The following is a 17243-nucleotide window of genomic DNA, read 5'->3' as shown; positions in this document are numbered from 1 at the left end:
TCTTCAAAGAACACATACTGGAATGTAAAAGGATGAGTATCATTAACATAGAATAATTTTGAATTTCCTTTAATTTGTTTAAAAACAATAATTTGGGCTTCCCTGGTGGCACAGTGGTTGAGAGTCCGCCTGCCGATGCAGGGGACACGGGTTCGTGCCCCGGTCCGGGAAGATCCCACATGCCGTGGAGCAATTAGGCCCGTGAGCCACAACTACTGAGCCTGCGCGTCTGGAGCCTGTGCTCCACAACAGGAGAGGCCGCGATAGTGAGAGGCCCACGCGCCGCGATGAAGAGTGGCCCCCGCTTGCCACAACTAGAGAAAGCCCTCGCACAGAAATGAAGACCCAACACAGCCAAAAATAAATAAAAAATAAATAAATAAGAAGACCCCAAGATCATTATTAAAAAAAATTATATATACACACTCATATGGATATGTTTTTTTTATATATTTATCTCTGCATATGTTTATGTTTTTGTAAAATCAAAAATATTTAAATGATGAATTTGGCTTAAAAGCCAAAAGTATTAATAAGACTTGTTTTTAGAGCTCACATTTCTAAATACAAGTGTGAGTTAACCCACTTGGTAAGGTCTGACTCTGGCCTAATTTTCATATTTAAGCTGCCATGCTTACAATGAAAAATCCTGATTGACGTATTAACATCATAAAAGTTATGATGTTATTATCAACTTTGTGTTAGTTAATATTAATTATCAGTTGGGCTTAGGATATCGTGTTTTTCTTTTTTTTTCGAAAAAGTATTTATTCCCAAAGATATTTGGAAATCGATAAGGTGATATAACTCAATCTTTAATTAGCTGGAGATATCTTTTCAGGAACGCTAAATGTGCAAAATGTGCGATCAGCTGATTGAGGACCAGGTCTATTTCTCCTCCTCCTTTTCTCTCACAGATTTGAGGATGAAGGTCATGCTGGGCAAGCTGAACCAGCCCCTCCATCAGTCACGGAATGGTGTGTCCAGAAGGAAGGTGAGCCGCCGTGCAGTCCAAGAGGAAGGTGGCAGCCGAGAAGAGGCCGAGGCCGCTGTGCCTGCTCCCGGTACTACCAGTGTCACATCACACGGGAACACGTGTGCTCTGGGCTCTCCTGCTCAGCAGCTGTACCTGGAGGAGACTGGGAGCTGGAAGGAGGCCCAGGAGCAGGTGCTCCGATACCAGCTGTCGGGCCAAGATCAGCTGCTGCTGCCCTGCCCAGACCTCAGACGAGAGACGCAGCGATTGCAGGGCCGGAGTCGCCTGGGCAAGGAGCATGGTAGCCTGGGGCTGCCCCAGGAGAAGCCAGCCTCCTGCAGTGCCGCCGAGGCATTCTGCCTCCATTCAGTGCGTCCAGAGGCCGTTCAGGGGCAGCTGTGATCAAGGAGTAGTGAGGGCATTTTTAAGTCATAATGTTCAAAATATATCTGGATCATGATGAGTAGGGGAGATGAGGCCTGAGGAGTCTGGACACTAAGAAGGGAGAATATGGACTCTGAATTCTCTGTCTTCAACTTTAAAACGGAAGACAGTCATATAAATGAATGTACATTGAAATGGTATCTGATACATCTTTTGTATTTATCACGAATCCTAGTCCAATGTCAGGCAAATAATAGGTTCCCAAATACTAGATAATTTTTTACTTGTTTTTAGCTTAAGCTGCTTATCTTTCTGATTTCCCAATTTTAATAACGGTGTAATGCTGATTTATACCAGTAGGGGGTGGTATTAAGCTTCCTCTAGGATGATCACCCACAGAGCTTTGGGCTTCTCTTATAGAAGGGATCATGAAAAAGTCTGGTCTGCTACAGCTATTTCTGCAGTGTTAAAGCAAAACATTTCTTTTTCCTATGGGAATATTTGAAGGACAGGAGAAGACCCCACTCCCTGGTCTGTCAGCCTTACCTTCCAACCACCAGGCAACCACCTGGTTTTTCACAAGATGATTTTATTTCATGGCTTGAATTCAATCATTATTAGGAGCCCAGCCCACAGTTGAGCAAACATACCAAGCTTGCACCTCATGAGTACTGACACATGGAAATTGAGATTCTCTTGGGCTTTACTGAGATTTTAGTTAAGGACAAAATATAAAAATAGCAAATTTGGGTATGGAAATTGTCCATGGACCACAGTTATATTTTTCAATAGTTAATAACTGAGTCAAATTTACAAGTGGAAAAAAACTGTATTGGGAGACTAGAGGTGACCAAGTGGCCAAGTGGATTATCAGCTAACTTAATTTTAGAGAACTAACTGCTTTTTGGAGAAGATAGTGCATGGGAGAGATTACATCACATGCAGCCTCTCTAGGCTGTGTGCTAGGGCTTCAGGTGGAGCCCAGAGCAGAGGGTTAGCTATGCTGGTAAGTTGAGTAAGGCTATGAAAGGCAGTTTCACCCAATTCACACATTTGCAGAGGGCCCATCTGTGTCCAAACTAACTGATACTTTAAGCAGCCTGTGTCCTTGCCTGTGGATCCAGAAGGTCTTATGCACCAAGGGAGTAAAGCCAAGACTGCAAAGGTGAAGAAAATATCTAGAAAGAACTTGCTCTGAGCTTTTCCCTAAATCGAAACCAGGATTTTCCAATCTCTGAAAGATGAAGGGGCTGTCCCATGTTTGAACTGGAGCAGAGGAAGGAAACACACTCTTCCATGGCAGAATTTAAACAACGATGTCCTGCAATTAGCCCCGGAGGAGGTATTAATGGCAGAAAGTCATCATCTGAGGGCGTCAGCGGGAAGGTATGTCTCACTCTACCGTGAGCTGGCCGGGAAGTTCTCAGCCCCTGTGTCCATTCTTTAGGCATCTCGCAGACATCTCAGATCTTAAAGCTGCCCCTGGAAGGAGGTAAGCGGTCTTCTCTGTGACACTGTGTTGGATTCTCTGGGTCCTCAGAGAGCTGTGATCTTTCACTACAAAAACATTTCAGAAGTTAAGGCTTTTGAGGAGTAGAAAACTGCCCACTAAGGGTTTGTCTGTACATTCTCCCTTTCACCACCTCCAATTCCAGCCCAGGTGTCTTTCCTGAGCTCTATATTGTTTATCGAGCTGCCTACTGAGAACTGCCACTAGGTTATCCCACAGCCACTACAATGTTAACAGGGCCTAAAACCTGCTTCTCCTTAGGCTTGCCCTCATACAGTGCATGGCATGACCACATTCAGACTAGAAATCTAGAAGTCACCCACAACTTCTTCTATCTAACCCTTCCCCAAAAGTCAGCTACCAGCTCTTATTTCTACACCTTCTTTACCCTTCTCCCAATCTCTACTATCTTCTTATCCATCCTCCATGTGCTAAACACTGATCTTTTTTGAAGGCAAGTTTGATCCTATGCCTCTGGCTGGGAGCAACCATAATCGACCTATTAATTTTACCCTAGCAAAACCTAGGATCCCTGGGCCCAGAATGGACTCTTTGGGCCTGAACGGCAGCCAGAAATACCCAGAGTAACTTGCAGGGCTCTTGCATGTGTCATGGGATTTCAGAGTCTAGCCAGAATCCCCAGCCCATAGTTAAGGCAGTTCTTTTTTTCATTCTCAAAAAATGGGAGAATTGGGTAAATTCTGGAAGCAAAGAGAAGAGTTCTTGGTTCCTTTTTGTCTGGAGATGAGCTGATTAAATAAAGCCCCACTGTAGGTCAACCCTAAACTTACTCAGACCATTAACATAGGGAACCCAGTAAGTGTTTCCCAGCAGTAACAAGCCTTACCCTTTATTCAAATAAGTAATTTTAAAATGTCTTGTTGCTGTGTAATTTCAAAGGACCTCTTCTTGCCTCCCATTTCTGATTTTCTATGTGTGATGGACTCCTTTCCTCCAAGATACTGAACAAACTAAAATTCTAGACAGTTCAAAATTATTTGTAAATATTTATGGATGTTAAAGCTGAGAGGGATGATGGGAGCTAGGGTAGTTTCCACCATCTCTTGAGTTTTGGGGAGTGTGTTCAGGGCAGGTACCAGACTCTGACAGAGCTTCGTGTGTCTCTCAGGGTGAGAGCCTGGGCCAATCTGACCAAGGTTGTGTCCTGAAGCAAACTTGCCCATCTCATTGCCCAAAGAGGCTGCTGAGTACTGAGAGGCTTGAGTACCTCAGGGATGTCCCCTTTCAAGGATTATTCAGTTGAATGGCTCCCTTCCATCTAACAGTCTAACTCCAAAAGTATAAAATTACTATACATTGAAATGTATGCAAACTATATGCAAAAATGAGCATGGGGAAATTGAATGTAAATTACATGCAAATATTAATCAACCAAGCTTCTATAAAATGTCATGTACATGTCAATAACAGTAAAGGATTTTAATTAATTCTGTCATTTAAAATTCATGCATTTGTTCCATATTTTGTTTCCAGAACTTACAATGTATTGTGTCAATTTTGAAAGAGCTATAAGCAGAAGGAATTACTCTGATGAGTGTAGAACTGTTGATTTCAGCTTATACTATATTACTGTGACAAATTACAGTTATATTTGAGAGGCAAATCACATTTCCAGAACTTAATATTTTAAAAAGGGATAAAACATTTTTTTATAAAGTTAAATGAGGTTTAAATGGTTGAATACATAGATTTGGGTGTTTACAAGTATTCTTCTAGCCATTTTTATCTTTAGGCCTCAAAAAACTGGGAATTTCTTTGCTTGGAACAATTCAAAAAAAGAATAGATTCTGCCCATAAATCTGGTCTGTTCTGAGATGGAAGATCTGTTTAACACATTTGTAGGACTTCCTAGAATTTACTGGGATTTGAATTGATTGCTCTATATCATCCCTCATTTCAGTCTCAAAATGATGACTCATTTATTATTATCACTATATCTTTTAACACTTAACATAGGATCGACCCTCTCAGAAGATTGTATCAATAAGTACATATGCAATTGTACTATGCCATTTTATGTAAGGGACTTGAGCATCTGCGAATTTGGGTATCTGCAGGGGCTCCTGAAACAAATCCCCTATGGATACCGAGGGACCACTGAGGGTAATACGGTATTGTTAGCAGTTGGCACTATGCTGGATGGTAGACCTTCAGAACTTATCTTGCATAACTGAAACTTTGTGCCCCTTGACCATCACCTCCCCGTTGCCCACAGCCTCTGGTAATCACTATTCTACTTTCTGCTTCTGAGTATGACTATTTTAGATCCACATATAAGCAAGACCATATATTATTCATCTATCTGTGGTGGCTTATTTCACTTAGATAATATACTTTAGGACCATCGGTGTTGTTGCAGACAGCAGGATTTCCCTCTTCTTTAAGACTGAGTGATATTCCATGGTGGGTACTGTTTTAAGTCACTCAGTTGCGGTAATTTGTTACGCAGCTATAGAGACACTACGGTTTCCCTGAACTAAAGGGGAGCCAAGTCCTCTGTCTTGTCCTTGCTCCAGTCTCTTGGACGTCTCCTGATCTCTTTTTCAGTGGACATGAATCAATTCCAGTCCACCAGAAGCTTAAACCCCTCACTTGACCCGTAGATTACCCTGTGGGCATCTGGATGGCGTCATTCTTGGTGCCTCTCTGGGTGTCCCACTGGCGCTCGCTCCTTTCAGGGTGGAGGATGCCGGCTCTCAGGTCCTCCAGACACCATGGATTTGTTTCCATCCTGGAACCACAAGATGGAAACAAGCCAGACTGTACTTGTCTCCCTCTCTCCCTTCTGTCTTCTCATTTCCCAGTCTGTCCCCCCAACTAGATTCTGAAAAAAGTTATTTGCAGCATCCCCATCAGTTCCATGTGTGACAGGAGACTGATGTCAAGTGAGAAAATGAAATGTAAATTTTATTAAACACCCCCTCTCCTCTCTGCGTATCAATTCAGATTCCAGCCGAACATAGCAAATCAAATCCTGCCTATGCCCGGCCTCGGGGCACATGGAAAATCATTCTCCTTAATACCATTCCCTTCTAGTAAAATATTTTTCTGTTTGGTAAATGAAAATTGTAAATGCAAACCCTGTATTAATCCTAGTGAAAAGTATATCTTCAAAATGAACAGTTGAAGGAGGGAGCAGAGAAGAGACGAGGGGAGATTTCGGAGGCAAAGGGGAAGAGGTAGGGGATTGGGAAAACAGAATTGTATTTAGCTGTGTCATGCACAGTCCTGGATGGTGGCTGTGCAGGGATGCATATCAACAGAATAAATGCCGACATTCTTTGAAAGCTTGGACCATCCGGACATTTATCTACATGCTGTCCTGTCTCATAGATAATAAAGATCTTAAACCCGATACACTGGCTTGAAATTGCATTAGAAATATAGATGCTTCGTTCTGGGTGTATGTGCACAATTACGGGCTTGTCTGGAATTTTGACAGGTGATGTCTGACTGTGTGTAGAGAAAAATCTTGATTTGGGGTCTTAAGTGTGATTAACTTAGTGGAAAAAAAGCAAATTTTGACTGCATATTTATTGAAATAAAAATAACAAAATTTTTTTAACATCTTTATTGGAGTATAATTGCTTTACAATGGTGTGTTAGTTTCAGCTTCACAACAAAATGAATCAGTTTTATATATATATATAGATATGTTCCCATATCTCTTCCCTCTTGCATCTCCCTCCCTCCCACCCTCCCTATCCCACCCCTCCAGGCGGTCACAAATCACCGAGCTGATCTCCCTATGCTATGCGGCTGCTTCCCACTAGCTATCTACCTTACGTTTGGTAGTGTATATATGTCCATGCCTCTCTCTCGCTTTGTCACACCTTCCCCTTCCCCCTCCCCATATCCTCAAGTCCATTCTTTATCAGGTCTGTGTCTTTATTCCTGTCTTACTCCTAGGTTCTTCATGACAGTTTTTTCCCTTAAATTCCATATATATGTGTTAGCATATGGTATTTGTCTCTCTCTTTCTGACTTACTTCACTCTGTATGACAGACTCTAGGTCTATCCACCTCATTACAAATAGCTCAATTTCGTTTCTTTTTATAGCTGAGTAATATTCCATTGTATATATGTGCCACGTCTTCTTTATCCATTCATCCGATGATGGACATTTAGGTTGTTTCCATCTCCGGGCTATTGTAAATAGAGCTGCAATGAACATTTTGGTACATGACTATTTTTGAATTATGGTTTTCTCAGGGTATATGCCCAGTAGTGGGATTGCTGGGTCATATGGTAGTTCTATTTGTAGTTTTTAAAGGAACTTCCATACTGTACTCCATTGTGGCTGTATCAATTTACATTCCCACCAACAGTGCAAGAGGGTTTCCTTTTCTCCACACCCTCTCCAGCATTTATTGTTTCTAGATTTTTTGATGATGGCCATTCTGACTGGTGTGAGATGATATCTCATTGTAGTTTTGATTTGCATTTCTCTAATGATTAGTGATATTGAGCATTCTTTCATGTGTTTGTTGGCAGTCTGTATATCTTCTTTGGAGAAATGTCTATGTAGGTCTTCTGCCCATTTTGGGATTGGGTTGTTTGTTTTTTTGTTATTAAGCTGCATGAGCTGCTTATAAATTTTGGAGATTAATCCTTTGTCAGTTGCTTCATTTGCAAATATTTTCTCCCATTCTGAGGGTTGTCTTTTGGTCTTGTTTATGGTTTCCTTTGCTGTGCAAACGCTTTGAAGTTTCATTAGGTCCCATTTGTTTATTTTTGTTTTTATTTCCATTTCCCTAGGAGGTGGCTCAAAAAGGATCTTGCTGTGATTTGTGTCATAGAGTGTCCTGCCTATGTTTTCCTCCAGGAGTATGATAGTTTCTGGCTTTACATTTAGGTCTTTAATCCATTTTGAGCTTTTTTTTTTTTTTTTTTTTTTTTGTGGCACGCGGGCCTCTCACTGTTGTGGCCTCTCCTTGCAGAGCAGAGGCTCCGGACGCACAGGCTCAGCGGCCATGGCTCATGGGCCCAGCCACTCCGTGGCATGTGGGATCTTCCTGGACCGGGGCACGAACCCGTGTCCCCTGCATCGGCAGGCGGACTCTCAACCACTGTGCCACTAGGGAAGCCCATTTTTTGAGCTTATTTTTGCGTATGGTGTTAGGGAGTGATCTAATCTCATACTTTTACATGTAGCTGTCCAGTTTTCCCAGCACCACTTATTGAAGAGGCTGTCCTTTCTCCACTGTACATTCCTGCCTCCTTTATCAAAGATAAGGTGACCATATGTGCGTGGGTTTATCTCCGGGCTTTCTATCCTGTTCCATTGATCTATCTTTCTGTTTTTGTGCAAGTACCATACTGCCTTGATTACTGTAGCTTTCTAGTATAGTCTGAAGTCAGGGAGCCTGATTCCTCCAGCTCCGTTTTTCATTCTCAAGATTGCTTTGGCTATTTGGGGTCTTTTGTGTTTCCATACAAATTGTGAACTTTTTTGTTCTAGTTCTGTGAAAAATGCCAGTGGTAGTTTGATAGGGATTGCATTGAACCTGTAGATTGCTTTGGGTAGTAGAGTCATTTTCACCATGTTGATTCTTCCAATCCAAGAACATGGTATATCTCTCCATCTATTTGTATCATCTTTAATTTCTTCCATCAGTGTCTTGTAATTTTCTGCATACAGGTCTTTTGTCTCCTTAGGTAGGTTTATTCCTAGATATTTTATTCTTTTTGTTGCAATGGTAAATGGGAGTGTTTTCTTGATTTCACTTTCAGATTTTTCATCATTAGTGTGTAGGAATGCAAGAGATTTCTGTGCATTAATTTTGTATCTTGCTACTTTGCTAAATTCATTGATTAGCTCTAGTAGTTTTCTGGTAGCATCTTTGGGATTCTCTATTTATAGTATTATGTCATCTACAAACAGTGACAGCTTTAATTCTTCTTTTCCGATTTGGAGTCCTTTTACTTCCTTTTCTTCTCTGATTGCTGTGGCTAAAACTTCCAAAACTATGTTGAATAATAGTGGTGAGAGTGGGCAACCTTGTCTTATTCCTGATCTTATTGGAAATGCTTTCAGTTTTTCACCATTGAGGATGATGTTGGCTGTGGGTTTGTCCTATATGGCCTTTATTATGTTTAGGAAAGTTCCCTCTAGTCCTACTTTCTGCAGGGTTTTTATCATAAATGGGTGTTGAATTTTATCGAAAGGTATCTCTGCATCTATTGAGATGATCATATGGTTTTTCTCCTTCAATTTGTTAATATGGTGTATCACATTGATTGATTTGCGTATATTGAAGAATCCTTGCATTCCTGGAATAAACCCCACTTGATCATGGTGTGTGATCCGTTTAATGTGCTGTTGGATTTTGTTTGCTGGTACTTTGTTGAGGATTTTTGCATCTAGGTTCATCAGTGATATTGGCCTCTAGTATTTTTTTTTGTGTGACATCTTTGTCTGGTTTTGGTATCAGGGTGTTGGTGGCCTCGTAGAATGAGTTTGGGAGTGTTCTGCCCTCTGCTACATTTTGGAAGAGTTTGAGAAGGATAGGTGTTAGCTCTTCTCTAAATGTTTGATAGAATTCGCTTGTGAAGCCCTCTGGTCCTGGGCTTTTGTTTGTTGGAAGATTTTTAATCACAGTTTCAATTTCAGTGCTTGTGATTGGTCAGTTCATATTTTCTATTTCTTCCTGATTCAGTCTCGGCAGGTTGTGCCTTTCTAAGAATTTGTCCATTTCTTCCAGGTTGTCCATTTTATTGGCATAGAGTTGCTTGTAGTAATCTCTCATGATCTTTTGTATTTCTGCAGTGTCAGTTGTTACTTCTCCTTTTTCATTTCTAATTCTATTGATTTGAGTCTTCTCCCTTTTTTTCTTGATGAGTCTGGCTAATGGTTTATCAATTTTGTTTATCTTCTCAAAGAACCAGTTTTTGGTTTTATTGATCTTGGCTATCGTTTCCTTTATTTCTTTTTCATTTATTTCTGATCTGATTTTTATGATTTATTTCCTTCTGCTAACTTTGGGGTTTTTTGGTTCTTCTTTCTCTAAGTGCTTTAGGTACAAGGTGAGGTTGTTTATTTGAGATGTTTCCTGTTTCTTAAGGTAGGATTGTGTTGCTATAAACTTCCCTCTTAGAAGTGCTTTTGCTGCATCCCATAGATTTTGGGTCGTCGTGTCTCCGTTGTCATTTGTTTCTAGGTATTTTTTAATTTCCTATTTGATTTCTTCAGTGATCACTTCGTTATTAAGTAGTGTATTGTTTAGCCTCCACATGTTTGTATTTTTTACAGATCTTTTCCTGTAATTGATATCTAGTCTCATAGTGTTGTGGTCAGAAAAGATACTTGATACAATTTCAATTTTCTTAAATTTACCAAGGCTTGATTTGTGAGCCAAGATATGATCTATCCTGGAGAATGTTCCATGAGCACTAGAGAAAAATGTGTATTCTGTTGTTTTTGGATGGAATGTCCTATAAATATCAATTAAGTCCATCTTGTTTAATGAATCATTTAAAGCTTGTGCTTCCTTATTTATTTTCATTTTGGATGATCTGTCCATTGGTGAAAGTGGGGTGTTAAAGTCCCCTACTATGAATGTGTTACTGTCGATTTCCCCTTTTATGGCTGTTAGTATTTGCCTTATGTATTGAGGTGCTCCTATGTTGGGTGCATAAATATTTACAATTGTTATATCTTCTTGGATCGATCCCTTGATCATTATGTAGTGTCCTTCTTTGTCTCTTCTAATAGTCTTTGTTTTAAAGTCTATTTTGTCTGATATGAGAATTGCTACTCCAGCTTTCTTTTGGTTTCCATTTGCATGAAATACCTTTTCCATCCCCTTACTTTCAGTCTGTATGTGTCTCTAGGTCTGAAGTGGGTCTCTTGTAGACAGCAAATATATGCGTCGTTTTTGTATCCATTCAGCCAGTCTGTGTCTTTTGGTGGGAGCATTTAGTCCATTTACATTTAAGGTAATTATTGATATGTATGTTCCTATTCCCATTTTCTTAATTGTTTTGGGTTCGTTATTGTAGGTCTTTTCCTTCTCTTGTGTTTCTTGCCTAGAGAAGTTCCTTTAGCAGTTGTTGTAGAGCTGGTTTGGTGGTGCTGAACTCTCTCAGCTTTTGCTTGTCTGTAAAGGTTTTAATTTCTCCATCAAATCTGAATGAGATCCTAGCTGGGCAGAGTAATCTTGGTTGCAGGTTTTTCTCCTTCATCACTTTAAATATGTCCTGCCAGTCCCTTTTGGCTTGCAGAGTTTCTGCTGAAAGATCAGCTGTTAACCTTATGGGGATTCCCTTGTGTGTTATTTGTTGTTTTTCCCTTGCTGCTTTTAATATGTTTTCTTTGTATTTAATTTTTGACAGTTTGATTAATATGTGTCTTGGCGTATTTCTCCTTGGATTTACCCTGTATGGGACTCTCTGTCCTTCCTGGACTTGATTAACTATTTCCTTTCCCATATTAGGGAAGTTTTCAACTATAATCTCTTCAAATATTTTCTCAGCCCCTTTGTTTTCTCTTCTTCTTCTGGAACCCCTGTAATTCAAATGTTTGTGCGTTTAATGTTGTCCCAGAGGTCTCTGAGACTGTCCTCAGTTCTTTTCATTGTTTTTTATTTATTCTACTCTGCAGTAGTTATTTCCACTATTTTATCTTCCAGGTCACTTATCCGTTCTTCTGCCTCAGTTTTTCTGCTATTGATCCCATCTAGAGTATTTTTCATTTCATTTATTGTGTTGTTCATCACTGTTTGTTTGCTCTTTAGTTCTTCTAGGTCCTTGTTAAATGTTTCTTGCATTTTGTCTATTGTATTTCCAAGATTTTGGATCATCTTTACTATCATTATTCTGAATTCTTTTTCAGGTAGACTGCCTATTTCCTCTTCATTTGTTAGGTCTGGTGGGTTTTTATCTTGCTCCTTCATCTGCTGTGTGTTTTTCTGTCTTCTTATTTTGCTTATCTTATTGTGTTTGGGGTCTCCTTTTTGCAGGCTTCAGGTTCGTAGTTCCCGTTGTTTTTGGTGTCTGTTCCCAGTGGCTAAGGTTGGTTCAGTGGGTTGTGTATGCTTCCTGGTGGAGGGGACTAGTGCCTGTGTTGTGGTGGATGAGGCTGGATCTTGTCTTTCTGGTGGGCATGTCCACGTCTGGTGGTGTGTTTTGGGGTGTCTGTGGACTTATTATGATTTTAGGCAGCCTCTCTGCTAATGGGTGGGGTTGTGTTCCTGTCTTGCTAGTTGTTTGGCATAGGATGTCCAGTACTGTAGCTTGCTGGTCGTTGAGTGAAGCTGGGTGCTGGTGTTGAGATGGAGATCTCTGGGAGATATTCGCCGTTTGATATTATGTGGAGCTGGGAGGTCTCTTGTGGACCAGTGTCCTGAAGTTGGCTCTCCCACCTCAGAGGCAGAGCACTGACTCCTGACTGCAGCACCAAGAGCATTTCATCCATACGGCTCAGAATAAAAGGGAGAAAAAGTAGAAAGAAAGAATTAGTAGAAGAGGAAAGAAAGAAAGAAAGAAAGAAAGAAAGAAAGAAAGAAAGGAGGGAGGGAAGGAGGGAGGAAGGAAGGGAGGGAAGGAAGGAAAAAAGAAAGAAGATAAAGTAAAATAAAATAAAGTAAGATAAAATATAATAAAGTTATTAAAATAAAATAATTATTAAGAAAAAGACGGACCACTAAAAAAAAAAAACGGACCACTACTAGGCATATACCCTGAGAAAACCATAATTCGAAAATAGTCATGTACCAAAATGTTCATTGCAGCTCTATTTACAATAGCCTGGAGTTGGAAGCAACCTAAGTGTCCATCATCAGATGAATGGATAAAGAAGATGTGGCACATATATACAATGGAATATTACTCAGCCATAAAAAGAAACGAAATTGAGCTATTTGTAGTGAGGTGGATAGACCTAGAGTCTGTCATACAGAGTGAAGTAAGTCAGAAAGAGAGAGACAAATACCATATGCTAACACATATATATGGAATTTAAGAAAAAAAAATGTCATGAAGAACCTAGGGGTGAAACAGGAATAAAGACACAGACTTACTAGAGAATGGACTTGAGGATATGGGGAGGGGGGAGGGTAAGGTGTGACAAAGCGAGAGAGAGGCATGGGCATATATACACTACCAAACGTAAGGTAGATAGCTAGTGGGAAGCAGCCGCATAGCACAGGGAGATCAGCTCAGTGATTTGTGACCGCCTGGAGGGGTGGGATAGGGAGGGTGGGAGGGAGGGAGACGCAAGAGGGAAGAGATATGGGAACATGTGTATATATATAACTGATTCATTTTGTTGTGAAGCTGAAACTAACATACCATTGTAAAGCAATTATACTCCAATAAAGATGTTAAAATGAAAAAAAAAAAAAAAACCAGAAAAACGGACAGATAGAACCCTAGGACGAATGGTGGAAGCAAAGCTATACAGACATAATCTCACACAGAAGCATACACATACACGTTCACAAAAAGAGGAAAAGGGGAAAAGATCATAAATCTTGCTCCCAAAGTCCACGTCCTTAATTTGGGATGATTCGTTGTCTCTTCATGTATTCCACAGATGCAGGGTATATCAAGTTGATTGTGGAGCTTTAATCCGCTGCTTCTGCGGCAGCTGGGAGAGATTTCCCTTTCTCTTATTTGTTCTCACAGCTCCCGGGGCTCAGCTTTGGATTTGGCCCCGCCTCTGCGTGTAGGTCGCTGGCTCAGGCCCGGGGGGGAGGGAGGGGCACGGAGTGCGGGGCGGGCCTGCGGCGGCAGACGCCGGCTTGACGTTGCACGAGCCTGAGGCGCTCCGGGCGTCCTCCCGGGGAAGTTGTCCCTGGATCCCGGGACCCTGGCAGTGGCGGGCTGCACGGGCTCCCCGGAAGCGGGGTGTGGAGAGTAACCTGTGCTCGCACACAGGCTTCTTGGTGGCGGCAGCAGCAGCATTAGCGTCTCATGCCCGTCTCTGCGGTCCGCGCTTTTAGCCGCGGCTCGCGCCCGTCTCTGGAGCTCCTTTAAGCAGCGCTCTGAATCCCCTCTCCTTGCGCACCAGGAAACAAGGAGGTAAGAAAAAGTCTCTTGCCTCTTCGGCAGGTCCAGACTTTTCCCCGGACTCCCTCCCGGCTAGCCGTGGCGCACTAACCCCCTGCAGGCAGTGCTCACGCCGCCAACCCCAGTCCTCTCCCTGCGCTCCGACCGAAGTCCGAGCCTCAGCTCGCAGCCCCGCCTGCCCCGGCGGGGGAGCAGACAAGCCTCTCGGGCTGGTGAGTGCCGGTCGGCCCTGATCCTCTGTGCGGGAATCTCCCCGCTTTGCCCCCCGCACCCCTGTTGCTGTGCTCTCCTCCGCGGCTCCGAAGCTTTCCCCCTGCGCCACCCGCAGTCTCCGCCCGCAAAGGGGCTTCCTAGTGTGTGGAAACTTTTCCTCCTTCACAGCTGCCTCCCACTGGTGCAGGTCCCCTCCCTATCCTTTTGTCTTTTTTTTCTTTTGCCCTACCCAGGTACGTGGGGGGGGGGGGTGTTTCTTGCCTTTTGGGAGGTCTCAGTCTTCTGCCAGCGTTCAGTAGGTGTTCTGTAGGAGTTGTTCCACGTGTAGATGTATTTCTGGTGTATCTGTGGGGAGGCAGGTGATCTCCGCGTCTTACTCTTCCGCCATCTTCCCGGAAGCCTCTCAAAATAACATAAAATTTGAACCAAAAGTGAACATTGAAAATACCACGACTACTTAAAATACACACTCTATTTATCCAAATTCCACTTGACAAATTTAAATGAAAACTGTAAGTACTGTTGTACGTTTTTTAAAAAATATTGAATCTATTTTCTTTTAATTTGCTCATTTAAGTGGGTAAACTATTTTTGAAATGACATTTTGTCAAGAACATATCGGTATTTGGACCACCTGTTCTGATTTGCCTGAGACTGGAGGGTTTCCAGCATATAAGATTTTCAGCGCGAAAACCAGAAAACCCCAGTAAGTTCCAGGCATACCAGGATGAGTTGGTCACCCTAATACATTACTGTTATAAATAATATAAAGTAGAATCCCTTATACGCTAATAAATTATTAGTATTGTAGACTTTATTTTTGAGAAATGATTTTGAGCTAAATAAACTTATAGCTGTATCTGGAAGTGATTTCCTTGTCTTGGTCAAACTTGGCAGATAGAGTTCAGGTTTCCAAAATAGGTGAGGACACAACTCAAGCATTACACTTGATAGCTGAGAAAATGGCATTCTCATCCTTTTCTTTCTTTGTGGTTAAGCTTTAAGAACATTCTTCCTGATACAGCTATAAGTAATCAATATAAAGGCATCCGAGTTTTGCTTTTCAGAGGCTTAGGGATGTGCTAGAACACAGCTGATATTGCATAAACAAATGCCTCTAGTTAAAAGGTAAAACCCAGTTTAGATACAGTATTGCATTTAAGATCGGAAAATGTAAGTTAAGTATTGGGCTAAACAGTGCATTCGTTTCCCACCTGGCAGAGGTCTGACCCCTGAGATCGATGGTGCTATGTTTAGAATTTTAAAATAATGCCACACTATTTTCTGCACAAGAAGAGAGTTTATATGGTAATGTAGAAATTTTAACTTGAATTATTGTATTGGAAGCCACAATCCTTGACTGCTTAACGAAATATATTTGATTTCTTAACTACTCCTCCTTTTTGGTATTTTTGTGTACTAATTAATTAAAATAGGGTACTTTGTTTTAAAAATGGGCACAAATTATATGTGTAAAGAGCATAAAAGCAGCACTAACTCAAGGCAAAATGGTGGAATCATTAACGTGTGTAGTTTGGGTTTGCCCTGACCTTTGTCTTATTTTATTTCTTCCAATCTTAGTCTCCACACCTTTGGTACTCAAACCAGCTCATACCATATGTATTTCAAGCTCCGGACCTATCATTTCTATATCCTTCCATCAAACTTACCTATCCAGTGACCCATTTTGTCTGGAATTTCTAGATAGTTTAATAGAATAATTCACACTAGTGTTTTAATGTTAGCTATATCACACCTCCTATGGTATTTTCACTTTAACAGATTTCTCAAGGCATGGCGTAAAGGAATAGATCTAAAGATTGAATTCCAGTAAGTGGAGAAGGCTATATTAGGAGAGGTCCCTCCAATAACGTATTGATATTAGTGTCCTATTGCTGCTGTGACCACAAACTTCCTGCCTTAAAAACACCACAAATTTATTCTCTTAAAGTTTTCGATGTCAGAAGTCTGAAATCAGTTTCAATGAGCTGAAATAAAAATGCTCTCAAAGTTGATTCCTACTTGGGATTCTAGGGGAGAATCTGTTTCCTTGCCTTTTTCATCTCCTCATGGCTGCCTGTATTCCTTGTCCTGTGGACCTTCTTCCATCTTCAGAATGCATCTCCAATGTCCTTCACTTCGGATTCTTGATTCACATCTAATGTTTTTCTGATCTCCTGCCTCTCTGAGGACCCCTGCAATTACATTTAGGGCCCATCTGGATAATCCTAGATAACCTCCTCATTACCCGATCTTTAATTAATCACATCTGGAAGTCCCTTTTGCTATGTAAGGTACATTCACAGTCCCAGGGATTAGGGTGAGGATAGCTTTTGAGAGGTCATTATTCAGCCTCCTACAAATAATATTCTCTCTGGTTATTTATGTCTATGGTGAGGTTGGCTCTGTAGGAAGGAAAGGCTATAATGATGACAAACCTTATCCCTCCATACAGCTGAGCATATAATTTGGGAACTGGGGATGGAGTACTGCATGGTGGTAACCACCAGCATCACATAGCTTTGTGGTCCCTGTTGTAGTGAGAATGGAGAGGTCATAGAATGAAGCCCTCCTGTCCACTTCCGTCCAGTCCTTTCTAAGGCCCCCTCTCAGTGCTGCTGGGAGCTTCAGGAAAGGGGCCACAGACACAAAGATCAAAGTAATGGGGCCTATTGGATCTTGAGGCAAAAGTGGTATGTTTTAATGCTTAAGAAATCCAAGAGAGAATATTTATCTTTTTCTTTATACGTGCGATTTTCCTTTCCTTTCCTTCCACAGTTCACATCCTATACATTCTTTGGGGCCCAGACAAGGTCTGCCTCTGGTCTCTCATGCCCCAGTGAGCTTTCCCTTGCCTGGGGATTGTCTACACTGCCTTCCTTACAATACGAGGCCATACCCAGGTGAGGAGTGGCTGTTGACATTTTAGAGAATATGTCTGTTTCCCCAACCAGGTTATAAACATAGTGACAGCAGGGACCGTGTCTCCTGTATCTGTGAGTTCTCCACCACACTCCTACTACAGTGACTTAGTAACAGAGTGGATGTGAATGTTGAATGAATGAGTATGGGAAAACTGTTTTCCTAAATCAGACTTGAGTCAAGATCTGTGCTTTCAGCACATTTGT

General features: G+C 41.5%; 1 protein-coding gene across 1 annotated transcript in view; it reads left to right on the top strand.

The window, feature by feature from the left end:
- PKHD1 (PKHD1 ciliary IPT domain containing fibrocystin/polyductin) overlaps positions 1-1658 on the top strand; it is a 433150-nt gene extending 431492 nt beyond the window's left edge. Inside the window, exon 68 of the mRNA XM_082848479.1 lies at positions 918-1658. Within this exon, the coding sequence (XP_082704605.1) occupies positions 918-1378 (461 nt within the window). The 3' untranslated portion in view covers positions 1379-1658. The remainder of the gene's footprint in view (positions 1-917) is intronic.
- Positions 1659-17243: the final 15585 nt, after the last annotated feature.

Source organism: Leucopleurus acutus, assembly GCF_964270905.1.
Source record: "Leucopleurus acutus genome assembly, chromosome: 10".
In the NCBI taxonomy this organism is placed as follows: domain Eukaryota; kingdom Metazoa; phylum Chordata; class Mammalia; order Artiodactyla; family Delphinidae; genus Leucopleurus; species Leucopleurus acutus.
This window is presented reverse-complemented; position numbering and strand designations above follow the sequence as displayed.